This window comes from Pteropus vampyrus, unplaced genomic scaffold (genome assembly GCF_000151845.1).
Source record: "Pteropus vampyrus isolate Shadow unplaced genomic scaffold, Pvam_2.0 Scaffold66, whole genome shotgun sequence".
Taxonomy (NCBI): domain Eukaryota; kingdom Metazoa; phylum Chordata; class Mammalia; order Chiroptera; family Pteropodidae; genus Pteropus; species Pteropus vampyrus.
Genome location: NW_011888847.1, coordinates 4,306,128 through 4,322,700, shown reverse-complemented (window position 1 = coordinate 4,322,700; position 16,573 = coordinate 4,306,128). Strand labels below are relative to the sequence as shown.

The window sequence follows — 16,573 nt, the reverse complement described above, 5'->3', positions numbered from 1 at the left end:
GACCTAAAGAGCAAGCTCAGACTGGATGGTTTCTGGGGTTTTTCTTCCAGCAATAAAATTTCTGGTTACATCAAAAGGAAAAAACCTCATTCATTTAATTATTAATTCATTCCACAAACATTTATTGCTTTTTTACTATATGGTAGCCATTATGCTATGTGTTGGGCATATAAAGATGTACATTATAAAATTCTTGTCTTCAAGGACTTCCAATCTAACAGGGAGAGAAAAAAAGTTTAAAATGATGTAATAATTAATAACAGAGGTAAATATAGTGTTATGGTTCTTATGGCTTCAACCAGTACCTATATATATACACAACTCTTCCCAAATTCCAGACTCTTATATCCAACTATCTATAAAAATCTCTACCTTAATAGTGAGTTATATCTATTCCATCTCCTTCCTTACCCTTAACATCAGAGTAACAGTAAGGCTGTATATTTGAGTGAAATAAGTCTATTCTGATACATAAAGATGTCCCAGATGTGTTTTGGAATTTTGTGATTTTGGAAAGTTAACATGGTGCCTATCCTAATGAGGGGGGCACCGCCCTGTAATCAAATAGTTAAGAATTTGGAGCAAAACATCTACTAAGTGGGATAAATAAAGATAATAATAGCTTTGTGTCAGTGTAGGTCAGGTTTGGCTAATCATAATAGTAATAATTAGTAGTAGTAAAAAAATTTTTGAGGCTTTTGGAGTTTAGAATCCAAACAGATAAGAGATTATCACCCTATATACTCTATTCTTTTACTAAGATCTTTCAAATATTACTACTCTGTAATGACAAAGTTTCACTGATTTTCTCTGTTTAATGTTTCTTCAAATATTATACTTTACTTCATTCTAAGGATCTGACCTTAGTTTAGGCTCTCATCTTCATTCAACTGAGTTACTGACAAGGCTCTCTACTTCCAATCTATTTTTTACAAATCAGTCAGAGTGATTCTTCTAAAATGCAAATCTGATTGCACCTACATTTTTCAATGGCTTTCTATTCCTTTTCAGATGCAGTTCAGACTTCTCACAAGATTTACAAAACTGCTTATACATCATCTGGCTCCTGCTTACTTCTTTTGGTTCATCTTTGGCAATTTTGCATGTAATTCCTTGATTTAGAGCTTTTACACATGTTGCTCCCTCTGCCTGGCATTACCTTAACTACACTCTGAGTCCTTTCTTTTTTGTCTAGCTCAACTCTTTATGTTGGGACTTAGGTTCAAGAATTATATTTTAATCCACAGAATAGCATTCTATAAAATAGATGTAGGCCCCTACTTATGGGAACAGTCATTCATTTGACAATATTTTTTACTATGTCATGCACTGTCTCAGACAACAGGGAAGGAATAACAATTCCTTAACAATACAGACACGGACCCTTCCTTTACGAAGTTTACATTCCAGTTGGGAAGACAGGAAAAAAGAAAAAGAAACTGACGAATGAAATAAACAGTTGTAGTAAAGTGGCATAAAGAACACAAGGCTAATTTTAAAAATAAAGTGAGTAACAGTTACTTCAGTTACTATGGTCAGAAATGGCCTTTCTCAGGAGGTAACATTTAATCGATACCTAAAATAAAAGGAACTAGACATGTAGTGGTGAATGGATTAGGAAATAGTAATGTAAAAGCCCTAAAATGGATAGAAAAGAGGTACGTTCTTTCATTGTGGGAGATGACTACTGTTCCTTGGTCAAAGTGAATGGCGGGGCCAAGTGGCTGAAAGGAGATAGGGGATCGATCTCGCAGGGTCTTTGGGGACATGATTAAGAAACTAGATTTTATGTTTATATATTAAGAAGTTCTGAAAGAGATTTAAGCTAGAGATTGACATGATATAATTTAAATTTTAAGAGCATTCTTCCAATCGTATGGAAAATGGGTAGAAAGGGAAGAGGGCAAGCAAGAAACCTGGAATTGCTGACCTATATCCTAGAAATTGGCAAAGGACGAATGTTTAACCAAAGTATTTAGTCCTTTATCATTTCTTTGTCTTTTCGTTTTTGTATCTTTCAAATTATCCTGATCAAAGATTTTAGAAATTACTTTTGTAGACAGAGCAGAGTGGAGTGATATGGAAGATAAATATATCTGGTTTGATACTAGTCTTTGAATATTACTAGCTGGTGCATGACTGTAATGACGTTTATTTTGCCATCTGCCTAATGTAAAATGGAAAGCTAAGGTACTTCGAGGACTTTTCAAGAAAACCCATTTGAACCTCCCTTTTTTTCCCACTCAGGAAGATTAGAGTCCCTACTAGTTCCCAGGCACACTAGAAATGTCTTTTGGATTTCTATCATATATGCTGTCCTCTCTTGTTCTTTAGTCAACTTATATAAGTCTGTACTTTAAGCAGCTATGTTTTAATTTGTCTACAGGCACTAAGTACTTTTTCTACGTTACTGTAACCATAAGAGTGGACACAGTTGGAAATGAGTGGATACTTGCCGAAAGGAAATGCGCATGCTTGTCTACAGGTCTCTTCACAGCTTCCCCACATCCCATTGACCATAAAGGACAGAGACCACAGCTTTTAGATGACATCATTTCTCGTAGAAAGGAATGGTCGACACATGACATGTGAAAGGAGGATCACTTTGTCAGGTAAAAGAATAACCAAGAGTCCCTTTTCTTGGAGTCACCAAGTCAACACAAAACTTCTAAGTGATAAGTATCTTTGAAAGAGAATTAAAAAGTTGCTTCAGGAATAGATGGAGCAAAAAAAAAGTAAACCCTGTGCATAGGATGTGAGCTAATTTCACAGCTGTCACACTGACGGTAATTCCTGCCTAGTATATATAAACAAAGACTTAAGATAAAAGCACAAGATGACAAAATGGTCTAAACATAGGCAAAATAAAATCATCTAAAGGTCTAAAATGTGTCCAATGAGTAAAATTTAAAAGTTTATCTTCCTAAAGTAGGATAAAGTTGCACGTGTGTGTGCACACACAAAAGGTAAAAATGAAATAAAAGGAAGGCATAAAGAATTTCTGAATGAGTTAAGAAAGAATCAAAGTGCTAAACTAAGATGCTATAAAAAGAAAAATAATTTGAAAGACTAAAATGTAAGGAGTAAAAGTCTAGGAACTAACAGATAAAAAGTAAAAACAAATAAACAAAAACAAATGCCACACACACAGAAAACCCACCACAAATAAGTATAAGCCAAGGGCAAAAATCAAATAAAAAAAAAAAACCAAAATGACAAAATGAATAAAACAGGATTAAAAAATTATTTTTTAAAAATAGAAGCCGCTCAAGTGTCTATTAAGAGATGGATTCACAAAATGTGGTATATACATATAATGGAATATTATTCGACTATAAAAAATGAAATTCAGATATATGCTATAACATGGATGAACCTTGAAAACATCATTCTAAGTGAAATAAGGCAAACACAAAAGAGTAGATATTATGATTCCACTTATATGAATTATCTAGACTAGACAAATTCATAAAGACAAAGTAGATAAAAGGTTACTAGGGCCTCAGGAAAGGTAGGAGGATATTACTTAATGAGTGTATTTTTTTGCATGATGACAGAGTTTTGGAAATAGATAGTGGTGATGGCTGTATAACACTGTGAATGTAATTAGCGCCGGTGAAGTATACATTTCACGAATTTTATACTACACATATTTTATCACAATAAAAAACGAGGAAGTCAAAACAGAGTAAGAAAAATCTTTATGCAACAAACCAATCAAAACCAGAAACTGAAATAATAAAATATGTTAAGTATTGCAAGAGTATCACTCCGAAATGTAATTGAAGGAATCGAAGGACCATAACAAGTATAGGGTAGGGCAGGTAGTCAAAGAGGCAGCAGTGGTGCAAGTTAGCGCGCAGTACTTATACGAAGAGGCAGCAGCACAAATAGCTTGATCTCAAACAAGCAGGATAAGCATATAATTTACCATCCTAACCGGGACACTTTTGAGAGGAAAGGGGACACTATGAATAATTACACAGGGACAGCAGGTGTAGACCAGGACTGTCCCAGGCAAACTGGGATGGGTGGTCATTCTACATATAAGGATAAGGTTCTCAAGGCTGAGGTCACTCCCGCAGCTTGGGGTCTGCCTAAAGTACAAGTCTGAAAGCATCCTCCTAAAGGACCCAAGTGGTCAAAGATGCAAGTCCTTTTTAAATTTTATTTATTTATTTTTTACAAAGAAGTTATACACAAGCACACAGCCTTTACTGAAGTTTACTAATTTGGTATTCATAAAACAATGAGCATATTACTAGAATTTATTAAGTGTCATTATGATAGTCTAGGAATTTAAAAAAACTGAATTATACTTTAAATTGCACTAGTAGGCACACTGAGGAATTTCTAAGGTGAATCATTTTCATAAAACTGTATTTTTATATATTATATTAGAGCTCTATAAATATATATATTCTTTTATACTTATATTTGAGTACAGACAATTGAACTTGAACATTTAATAAATCAAACTAAAATTATTTTTAAACTAAAATTAATCTTAATGACCTACAAATAGATTAACTTAAACAGTCCATACCTTACATGAGAAGCTCCGACTTGGGATGTTTCTTGCTAACTCTGATATCTTGGGTTTATTCTGCGGACACTTGGTTTGTTGATATATTTTCAATTTTATTCTACTGTAATAATGATCAGCGAAGTTACAGTGATTCAAATGCTGTTTCTGTATGCATTTCCCAAGGTGAGGAATGCTATACTTCAAAGCTTGGAGAAATAATTTGCTCTTCTGCTCCATGATATCAAAGTCCCTGGTTTATGCTCCCTTTGGGGCTGGCAGCACATGAATGATTTCATAGGTATAATTATACAGTAGTGGGTTCTCACAACATCTAAGATCTGCAGTTCTTATCCCTCCCCTTCAGGGCCATGTACCCCTCAGGTAGTGAATAAATGCAGACAGCTGAGAGCTCAGATTAAAAATATCTGAAAACTTGTATAAGTTAAAATTTCATTCAAATCATACTTCTTGGCAGATGTGACTTAAATGTCTCATTGTAAAGTCAATCCTATCAGGTTCAAACTATGCAGCACTGATTCTGGTACACATGGGGGCAAACTAAAACAAAACAAAACAAAACAGAAAACAAATCAAAAAAACAAAATAAAAATTTGCAAATATACATAGACTTAATGGGGGCATCTCAGGAACTCTGGAGGCTTTAAAGGTAAAATGGCTTTGATCTTAAACAATCAAGAACATACATTTGATATGTATAAGGAGGATAAGCTGGAAAAGCCTAATTACTTAATAAAGGTGTGTGTGGGGGGTTACTATATGGTGAGTGTTTGCTATGTGCCAGACACTTTTACATACTTTAATTTAAACTCCATAAGAACCTGACAGAGTAGCTATTAATGATGTTCATTTTACAGATGAGCAAACTGTGGCTCTGGGAAGTTTAAGCAACTGCCCCAAGTCACCTGGATAATAACTAGTAGAGGAAAAGTCCCAAACTCCAAACTGGACTTTAACATTAAAAAGATATTTAACTATTTAGCTAACTCCTCCCCCCCCCCCAACAAAACAAAACAAAACACTTCAGGATGCATAAATAAAATGTGAGACCATCTCTGGGATGCTGGTTCTAATTAACCTATTAAAGTAACTAAAGCTAGTAAGTAGTTAAGAGCCAGAGAGACCTGGATTCAGGTCTTCACTCCTGCACTTACTACCTGTGCCTCAGTTTCTTCATCTGCAAAACTTACCTTATGGAGTTGTTATAAGAAAAAAACGAGTTTATATTAAGATCATAACGCAATATCTGGCACGTAGTAACCACTCAATAAATGGTGGCTACTATTATAAGGATAGGAAAGATCTAGGTATGTTGCACAGTGTTGAATGTCATCATGGAAGTATTCCACAAAATGCCCCTCGGTATCACAGGTACAATACCGCGTCAGATTTACTATGACTCTGATCCGCTATCACGCCCCCGCCCCCGCCCCCCTTTATCTCTATGTCGCAGTAAAATAACGGGAGGGTAGGGATAGGGGATCAGCAGCTGACACCAGCAAAATAAATAAATATCCTAAATCACTATATACATGAGGGCGGCCTCAATCCATCTATCTCAGCCGCAGTGAGAAGACAGTATGCACAGCTAGGGATGGGTGGGTCGACGAACAGGTGTTCCTGGGAGAAGCTATCTGTTTCTCCGGTGCAGCTCTCCATCCCACTGATGAGGCCATTTGAATGCGAAAGGGCAATGGTTTACCATGTGCCATGCAATGAAGGGACGTTGGTCAAAAAGCAAGGACCAAGGGACTAAGGGGTGGCTGGATGGGTAAGGAGAGAAGGGAAGAGAACCCCAGCATATGCCACCCATACGTACGCAAACTGCAAGACAGTCAGTCTGGTTCTGGACACCAAAACGAATGAAGGCAGGCCGAAGAACCCGAAGCTCTTGCGGAGCGAAGGTAAAACCTCAGTAGCGTCCAGCCGAAGTCTGCGTTCTACAGCTCGCAGAACCACAACCTACCTAGAGCTGCCCGAGCTGGTTTGCAGCACGCCGGTCTGCGTAACCCCAATGCAGCACGAGCACTAAGCAGATTTCGCCATCTTTATTGTGGTCAAGAATAGATATATTTTTTTCTCCTCCTGGGTTAACTCGCAAAAATACGTCTTTTGATTCTTTGCTAGTATTCCGAGCTTGAGATGAGGCAGGAGGGAAGAAAACAAAAAGAAGCAGCGTCCCACTAGTTCTGCCACAGCTCCCTCTCCCCCTGGTCCGCCCTCACTCAAGGTGGCCACCAGCAAAATGGTGCAATGACGCCAGCAGCGCTGGCCTGGTTGCCAAGGAGACGCGAAAACCGGAAATGCGGATTCCGGGGTGGGCAGTGGGAGGGAGGCCCGGCGTCTCAGGTCCTGACAGGGAAGGAAGAAGTGCAGGTCCTGGAAGGGAAGAGCTGTGGTGGCGGCGGCTCGTCTCGTATGTAGGCGGCTCCAGTGGGATGGAGTCTCGAGTCACCGAGGCCGGGTCCGGCAAGGCTGAGCGCGCCTCCCGTGAGGGCCCGGGAAGCGGGGGCGCGGTTCTGGGGCCCGCAGTATCGGCACCCTTAGGAGCCGCCAGGTGGAAACTCCTGCGGCAGGTAAGGGAGAGTTCACTCATCTCACCTTTGCCTCTGACCACTCCCCTCGCCTGTGCCGGGCGTGCGACCCGGCAGCTACTCTACCCTGGGCAGTTTTGCCATGTGCTACCTGAGAAGCGCCCCCTTACTTCGCCTAAGCGTCCCACCAAAGGGGAGAAATCAGATGGGATTGGGCGGGGAAGGGGCAGCCAATGCGGAGTTCCTCGGAAACTCAGATCGAAGTAGAAAATTCCTTTCTAGACATTTGTCTGCATCTGGGGGACTTTCCTCCTTGCTCTCCAATCGAATATGTGGGACCGCCGCTGTCTACCCCATACTGCTCTTCTTTCCTGCTTCTGTTTTCCTTTCCCAGGTTTCTTCTAGCTTCTTAACCCCTATCCTGATTCTGGCCCTAAGTCTGGCCCCTCTTTTGGAGATTAGCGTGGTTGACTGTGTTGGCACTGTGACGTTGCACGCGTTGCCTAGTTTCTTCCGTACTGGGCGGAGTGAAGGGAGTAACAAGAGCTCCCTTCCTTTCACTGAGATGTGAAAGTTACATGCTTATCCTGTAGTTTGAAATGGTCAGCGAGATTCTCGCTGTCCGAGGTGGACTAGCTTGTTTGATGGCGGTATATTCCCGTACTTCAAAGTTGATGCTGTTGGCTGATAACTTCAGTCATGTGCAGGTTTGACAGATTTCTGATTTGACATCACTGACCTTTGCAAACTGCTTAAAGTGAAATCTGTTTATTGTTCTACACACCAGTGTCATGACTCTGCCTGAGGCTTCCTGTTGAAAACTTTCCTCGAGAGAACACTTTCCATTTTTGACTGTTGTATTTCGGGAAGGGTTTCCCCGCTATTGCACTTTGAGATTGTGCGTTTAGTATTTGGGAGGTTACTTTGCACTTATTTCGAGTCATCTTTTTATTTGGTGGCCTTCCAGTGCTGTCATGACATAACTCCAAGATCACTTCTTTGCTGATGCATTTAAAGTCTTTACAGAGCGTTCATGATCTGGTTTTGCTATTAATGTTACAGATGGTACTATAGGATAATAAACTGAGTGTTTTCATAGATCATTGTCATAGGAACTTTCTATAGTGAAATAAACAGTTAAAGTCGAATTATCAAAGTAGTAAATTAGGCCCTTAAATTAATCAAAACTTATTGTGATGACTCCAGTGATTCTTAGTATAGTAAAAAATCTAACTGACCAACACTTATCCTCACATGTTTTGACATTTAATGTTTGGGTACACTTGTGCCCACTGCTTAGAGTCTTTTTATCTTCTTCTCTACTTGATGAATGACTATCTTTCAGATTTTTATTTCAACCTCCTCTTTTGTGAAGCATCTCCTAGCTCCTCTGGACTGAGTTAGACCCTCAGCTCACTCTTTTAGTGAACCCATGTCACATTATTTTATGATCATTTGATCAAAGTTCACCTTTCTCACTAGAATGGGAGTTTTCCCTGGGAAAAGATATTTTATGAATCTCCATCTTCTACACCTAGTACAAGGCCTGGGCTAGTTGGTTTTTAGTAGATATTGTTAAGTGTTGTGGAAAGCCTGAGCGTAAGGACAATCTTTAAGTGGCCCATAGCACCTGTTCCTCAGTGTATTGTATCAGCTAGCTATTGCTGAGTAACAATCAACTACAACATATGTAGCATACAACAGTGAGCACTTATTCTATTTGTGCGTCTGTGGGCAATCTGGGAGTTAATTGACATAGGCTACAAGCAGCTGAATGATTATGCTGCATTCTTGGTCCACATGACTCTAATCCTTGGTCCACTTGGCTTATTTGTTCTCATGGCGTTGATAGAGTTATGAGAGCAGACCTGACCACTGAAACACATTTTAAGCCTCTGCTAATGTCCTGTTGGCCAAACTTGGCAACTACAGGCTTTCATCACTCACCTAGCTAGTGACCCAGAGAAGTGACCCTATTCCCCAACACCCAAATCATTTCTTCTAATAGATCAAGGTTGGACCAATTGTTGTGCCCAGGAGAATGGAGCACTTTGGCTAAGCTGGCTCATCAGCCCACATGTATCAGGGAAGATAATAACCTCACCATTATCATATAGAGAGAAGGGAGGAGCCATTCCCAAGAGGAAGGGATATAGAGCAGATGAAAAAGTAGCAATGACCATTACATGCTTACAAACACCTACAAAAGGAATAATCTTGACTAGAAATATGAATATTTGGCAGAAGAATCTGATTAATGGAACATTTCACAATACAATTTAAATTAAAGCAGGATACCATATGTTTGAGACTATCAGTGCTGAAAGAAACAACATGATTTCTGCAATAGAATTTAATGCAGCTTGATTTTAGGCCCAGAGCTGCCCTTAACTATTTGTATGATCATGAGCAATCTTGTTGGACCTCAGTTTTCTCATTTGTAAATGAGAGAGTGGAACTAAATTTCTTTAAAACCTCTTTTTTTTTTTATGTCTGATTTTATTTATTTGTTACTCTTACAAAATATCATTTTTGACTGGACTCAGACTTAGAGGTAGAAGCTCTCAGAAGGAAAGTCTAAGTCTCTTAACAATCTGTTCCTGGCATTTCTCTTTGGCCTTCTTCATTCTCGTGGCCAAAAGTTTAGCATATTCTGCAGCCTCTTCCTTATTTTTCTTAGTATGCTGTGTTTTCAGAGCAATACACCAGCGTTTATGTTGCAGGACACGTCAAGTAACAAGATGCTGAATCTTGGGTGCTTTGGTCCTAGGTCTCTTACCTTCTTTGTTTAGGGGCTTTCTCACAACATATTGGCAGACATCATCTTCTTTAGAGAGATTGAAAAGTTTGCGGATTCTGCTAGCTCTTTTGGGCCCTAGGCGACGAGGCACAGTAGTATCGGTGAAATCAGGAATATCTTTCTCCCCTTTTTTCACAATGACCAACTTGAGAACAGTCAGATTGGCATCCACAATGCAACCCCAAACAGATTTGCGCTTTCTTTCTCCAGTCCTCCTTGGTCTATAACAGGAATGCCCCTTACTCAGTAGTGGGCAGACACCCTGCTTCATGGGGAAACCTCGTTTGTTGTTTCCACCACTGATTCGAACCACATAACTCTTCCATTCTTCACCCAGAGCATCAGCAGCAACTTCTGTGGCTGTATGCTTCTTATAAAAGGTACAAAGTTTTCATTCATCATCCACTTCAATGAACTTCTGGCAGCCAGTGGCTGGGAAAGAGATGTTCAGCTTCATCCTAAAGCCTCCAAGGCACCATGAAAAAGAGCTAAAACCTCTTTCATCTCTGATTATTTTAGTGTATATACTGCTGATGCGATGATATTATTTTCCAGGGTTAGAAATCAATTCATTTTCTATTTCTATGTTCTAATCCTATTTTTTTTTTTTCCTAACAAAGGATTTGGTTGATTTATTTTTAACATTTAAAAACAGATTACATATTGGATAAACATGCAAAAATGTGTACACAAGGGAGATCATCACAATACTCTTTACAATATCAAAAAACTGATATAATATAAAAAAATCTAAAACACAGGGTATAAACAGCATGTTTAGTATGATCCCTTTAGAATTATTCATAGTTATTTATTTCTATATGTGTAGATAGATATTTAACTGTGTGTTTTTCCCAAATGGTAGAATTTTGAGTGAGTTTTTACTTTTCTGTATTTAAACTTCTTTTACAGTGAACATGATTGTTTTCAAATTGTTTTTCATCTTCTAAGATGCATAGTTTTAATTCCAACACCTTTGAAATTGGGATATGTCTTTTAGGTGATGGCACACTGGTCAATTGATAGTCTATTCTATATAACATCAGAAGGAAGAAAAAAATGGTGAATCTTATGATTGATGATGTCTTGGATTTGATGAAATATAGTCATGGGAAGAGAGGACTGTTTTTTTCATTTTGAGGAAAAATACTGAAAACCATTGACTACCAGAAAAACGATTCCATGTGAGTGACCAAAATTGTTCCCAGAACAATAATGCCATATAATAGAAGAACTCTTACTTGGGTTGGTTAGCTGAGAAAGTTGGTTAAAGAGGTGAATCATAAAAATGATACATATTCTAAAGTGAAGCTATAATCTGAGTGCCGACTCCTCGATTTTTGTAATTAATTCTCTAGATTTTACAGTTGACATCCCACACCTAAATTGGTAGTAAATTTTTAAGCAACTTACCTATATCAATCAAACTTACCTTTATTTGTCCAAAACATTCAACTTAGTTTTTATAGACACAACATAAAAATAAAATGAAGTAATGATTACTACTGCTAATAATGATTTCATTAGTTTTTATGATATTTAATTAATAACAAGAATAATTGGTATAAAAAACTTGTGAAGAAGCACAATTTACTTGGCAAGCACACAGCAGGGACAGGCAAAAATAGTGCCTGGGCCACAACCTTTCGGTTCACATGGCCTAGTCTGAATATTTAATAGATGGAATGGAGAATGTCTGTTAATCCAGAAAGTTAGGTAAGAGAGCCGCTACTATACTTTGTGCTCTTTTTAGGCCTCTGATTCTGTTGTAGAAAATGGCAAACAGACACCAAGAGACCATGTCTCAGAAATGGTTGTGTGGTGCGTATAGACCTTGCGCTGAGGATTGTGGTTAGGATCCCTTCGTAAGCGAGGAGCTGAGAGACTTGGTTTTTACTGCATTGCCTGGCTTCCTGCAGCAGGTCTGAGCAGGCTCCTTATGGCCCTTTTTTTTTTTACATCATTATATTATAAGACTTTTTCATTGTTGAGGTTAAACTGATATTTCAAGTGATTATAGATTGTATATTGCTATAGTTACAGATTACATAGATTTTTGCAAGCTCTGTGGAGCATACTTTAACCTTAAGGGTCTATGTATAATGCTCACTCAACTCCTGTTGTTTAAACCATGTTGACATATGAGTCGGTGACTGCAGAGTTTCTCTTTCATATCTCTGATTTATTAAGATTAATGATTGGTTTAATTAGAGTTCTTAAAAATATTTAGGATTGTGCTTTAGGTTAAAAAGGTGAACATGAGTGTTTTCTTGAATTTAAAAGTATGAACCTTATCAGTCTAAAAACAAAGTATTTCCCCAATACTTATTTTAAAAGAAATGAACTTTTAATTGTGGAGTGAAGAAAAAAAAATGTTTAAAAGGCTGTAAGTGCAAAAGCCTTGTTTTTTTTAGTTTCACAGAGCTCTAAAATTTATTAGACTATTAATTGATAATTTTCCAGAAAGTAAATGTAATAATTTTAAAGGTTAAATACTTTAACCACCTTTTCTAAAATAATGCTGCATATTTTTATATGGCTCATTTTATTATTTAAATTAGGACCAGAAAACTGTGATTTATTTTCTATCTTAAAAACAGTTTTGAAACTACATCCCTATCAATAAGTACCTTACATGAAAAAGAATTAAGTGCTCCGACCAAAAGAGAGAATGGCTAAAAGGATAAGAAAACAAGACCCCTACATATGAAAAGGGAGGGGATGGAAAAAGAAATTGCTTTGATGGACTTAGAAGGTATTTCAGTCAGACAGAGAAAGATAAACACTATATGATTTCACTTATATGCGGAACCTAAGGAATAAAAAGAACAAACTAATCAAAAACAGACTCACAAATATAGGACAATTAGTTGTTGGACAGAGGGGAGGGGGGTTTGGGGGGCTGGGAGAATGGGGTGAACTACAAATGAGTAGCTGATGAATGGTCACGGGGATGGGGAGCACGGCATAGGGAATGCAGTTAGCATTAATATGATGGCTCGGTGGAGGGCTAGGGGAGGCAGGGAACAATGGGGAGGATCATTTTATGAACTGTATAGATGTCTAACCAATGTACTTTATACTTGAAACTAAAAAAAAAAGTTTTGAGTCCATATAAAATGATGCTTTTATATGAACTTTACTAAAATTAATTTTTTTGATTTAAAAAACTTTTTAGCTTTATCAAAATGTAATTTACAAAATTGTAATATCTTTAAAATGTACAACATGATGATTTGATATATGTGTGCTTGTGGAAGACATCCCCTCTCCAATCAATTTAACACATCCATCACCGTGTGTGTATGTATATGTGTGTGTGCGCGCGTGCACATGTGTGTGTGGGGGGGTGTGTGTGTGTGTATGGTGAGAACCTTTTTTGTTTTTCTTTTTATTTTTCCTGGAGCTTTCAAACAACCTCATAATTTTCACTTTTGTCTACCTGGTTTTCATTTACTATTGCCTTGTTTCTTCTAAATTCCTGGAAGAAAAGAGTCGCTATAGCTCTCCCACCCCTAGGTTTTTGTTTCGTTTTGTTTTGTTTTTTGCCATTTTAGAAAGCTGATCTCTCCAGGTATTCTTTTGACCTCATGATTCTAGCTCAGATCCAAAACTTTGTTTTATAACCTTTCTTTGAACTTAGTCCTGGTTTATTTTCTAAAACCTCTTGCCTTTTCTTTTATCTTCCTATAATGACTTTTCCTTAAGTTATTTATTACTGAAATGGTGAATGGAATAAGGAAGACGTCTTAGTGTTTCAAACTCATTTTAGGCATTATTGCAGAATTACAGACAGTGTTCTGGCACAGTGGAAAGAGAGCATCAACATCAGACATATGTGGATTCCAATCCTACGTCTTACCACTTACTGTGTACTCTTCACTGATTTCCTGTGTCATGTGTTTAGCTCTTTATGGAATGTACTTCTGTTTCACCTTTCTTTTTCTTCCTCTTCTTTCTCTTCTTCCTCCTTCCTTTCCTCCTCTTCCCCTTCCTTCTCTCCTTCCTCCCCTCCTCCTCTTTATTCTTCTTTTTGTGGAAAGAGGTGGAAGTGGGACACTTCTGTATTTGAGTCTAAAGAGGTCCCTCTTGCCAGCCATGGGCTTGGCTTCTATGCACACTCTGAGGATTGAAAGAGCAGGAACAAGCTTATGTACAATGAAAGCTGTGGGTGGGCTTAGAAGAAACTTCTTGATGTCTCTAAAGTTGGTTGTCTCATTTCTATCTCAGGAGATTATTCCTAAAGTTGAGGCAGTTCTTGCTAGTCTGGTTCAGAAGAAAACAGCCACCATGCCCTCCCCAGTGTTTTATTTTATTGCTTTCTGGAATACACAGGTCATAGAGGAATACAGTTCTGCAAAAGATTCAAACAATACACACATTAACAAATAAAGTTAATGGTAAAGGTCCCCTTGTTTCCCAAGATACCTTCTTCATTCCCATTTCCTTCCAGAGGGACACCACTGTTAACAGTTTGATGAGTATTCTTTCAGAATTTTGTCCACACATTTACACGTCTATGTACATATACAAAAATAGATATAAAATTTTGAAGCATAAATGTCACCTTTATTCTTAACTTTGTTTTATGTCCCTACCCTTGCATTCCCTTTTTCTTTCTCATCCATCTTTAATGAATGACATCTTGTTTTGTGCACCTTTCTAAGCGACTTTTTCATTGTTGAGGTTAAACTGATATTTCAAGTGATTATAGATTGTATATTGCTATAGTTACAGATTACATAGATTTTTGCAAGCTCTGTGGAGCATACTTTAACCTTAAGGGTCTATGTATAATGCTCACTCAACTCCTGTTGTTTAAACCATGTTGACATATGAGTCGGTGACTGCAGAGTTTCTCTTTCATATCTCTGATTTATTAAGATTAATGATTGGTTTAATTAGAGTTCTTAAAAATATTTAGGATTGTGCTTTAGGTTAAAAAGGTGAACATGAGTGTTTTCTTGAATTTAAAAGTATGAACCTTATCAGTCTAAAAACAAAGTATTTCCCCAATACTTATTTTAAAAGAAATGAACTTTTAATTGTGGAGTGAAGAAAAAAAAATGTTTAAAAGGCTGTAAGTGCAAAAGCCTTGTTTTTTTTAGTTTCACAGAGCTCTAAAATTTATTAGACTATTAATTGATAATTTTCCAGAAAGTAAATGTAATAATTTTAAAGGTTAAATACTTTAACCACCTTTTCTAAAATAATGCTGCATATTTTTATATGGCTCATTTTATTATTTAAATTAGGACCAGAAAACTGTGATTTATTTTCTATCTTAAAAACAGTTTTGAAACTACATCCGTATCAATAAGTACCTTACATGAAAAAGAATTAAGTGCTCCGACCAAAAGAGAGAATGGCTGAAAGGATAAGAAAACAAGACCCCTACATATGAAAAGGGAGGGGATGGAAAAAGAAATTGCTTTGATGGACTTAGAAGGTATTTCAGTCAGACAGAGAAAGATAAACACTATATGATTTCACTTATATGCGGAACCTAAGGAATAAAAAGAACAAACTAATCAAAAACAGACTCACAAATATAGGACAATTAGTTGTTGGACAGAGGGGAGGGGGGTTTGGGGGCTGGGAGAATGGGGTGAACTACAAATGAGTAGCTGATGAATGGTCACGGGGATGGGGAGCACGGCATAGGGAATGCAGTTAGCATTAATATGATGGCTCGGTGGAGGGCTAGGGGAGGGAGGGAACAATGGGGAGGATCATTTTATGAACTGTATAGATGTCTAACCAATGTACTTTATACTTGAAACTAAAAAAAAAAGTTTTGAGTCCATATAAAATGATGCTTTTATATGAACTTTACTAAAATTAATTTTTTTGATTTAAAAAACTTTTTAGCTTTATCAAAATGTAATTTACAAAATTGTAATATCTTTAAAATGTACAACATGATGATTTGATATATGTGTGCTTGTGGAAGACATCCCCTCTCCAATCAATTTAACACATCCATCACCGTGTGTGTATGTATATGTGTGTGTGCGCGCGTGCACGTGTGTGTGTGGGGGGGTGTGTGTGTGTGTATGGTGAGAACCTTTTTTGTTTTTCTTTTTATTTTTCCTGGAGCTTTCAAACAACCTCATAATTTTCACTTTTGTCTACCTGGTTTTCATTTACTATTGCCTTGTTTCTTCTAAATTCCTGGAAGAAAAGAGTCGCTATAGCTCTCCCACCCCTAGGTTTTTGTTTCGTTTTGTTTTGTTTTTTGCCATTTTAGAAAGCTGATCTCTCCAGGTATTCTTTTGACCTCATGATTCTAGCTCAGATCCAAAACTTTGTTTTATAACCTTTCTTTGAACTTAGTCCTGGTTTATTTTCTAAAACCTCTTGCCTTTTCTTTTATCTTCCTATAATGACTTTTCCTTAAGTTATTTATTACTGAAATGGTGAGTGGAATAAGGAAGACGTCTTAGTGTTTCAAACTCATTTTAGGCATTATTGCAGAATTACAGACAGTGTTCTGGCACAGTGGAAAGAGAGCATTAACATCAGACATATGTGGATTCCAATCCTACGTCTTACCACTTACTGTGTACTCTTCACTGATTTCCTGTGTCATGTGTTTAGCTCTTTATGGAATGTACTTCTGTTTCACCTTTCTTTTTCTTCCTCTTCTTTCTCTTCTTCCTCCTTCCTTTCCTCCTCTTCCCCTTCCTTCTC

The 16,573-nt window shown here is 37.4% G+C and overlaps 2 protein-coding genes and 1 pseudogene across 9 annotated transcripts in view; 1 reads left to right on the top strand and 2 right to left on the bottom strand.

Moving 5' to 3' along the window:
- Positions 1-6,813, bottom strand: part of PREPL (prolyl endopeptidase like) — a 39,110-nt gene extending 32,297 nt beyond the window's left edge. Inside the window, exons 1-2 of one of the 5 annotated variants that reach the window (XM_023531288.1) lie at positions 6,366-6,813; positions 4,547-5,086 (exon numbers count right to left, since the gene is read on the bottom strand). In XM_023531288.1, coding sequence (XP_023387056.1) covers positions 4,547-4,765 — 219 coding nt within the window. In that variant the 5' untranslated portion in view covers positions 4,766-5,086; positions 6,366-6,813. The remainder of the gene's footprint in view (positions 1-4,546; positions 5,087-6,365) is intronic. The other 4 variants (XM_011361338.2, XM_011361339.2, XM_023531289.1 and 1 more) reach the window with 4 other exon arrangements.
- A 54-nt stretch (positions 6,814-6,867) lies between these two features.
- The window catches only part of CAMKMT (calmodulin-lysine N-methyltransferase), a 354,956-nt gene continuing 345,250 nt past the window's right edge, over positions 6,868-16,573 (top strand). For all 4 annotated transcript variants that reach the window (XM_023531292.1, XM_023531291.1, XM_011361337.2 and 1 more), the window contains exon 1: positions 6,868-7,122. In XM_023531292.1, coding sequence (XP_023387060.1) covers positions 6,985-7,122 — 138 coding nt within the window. In that variant the 5' untranslated portion in view covers positions 6,868-6,984. The remainder of the gene's footprint in view (positions 7,123-16,573) is intronic.
- LOC105292925 lies at positions 9,607-10,343 on the bottom strand (annotated as a pseudogene).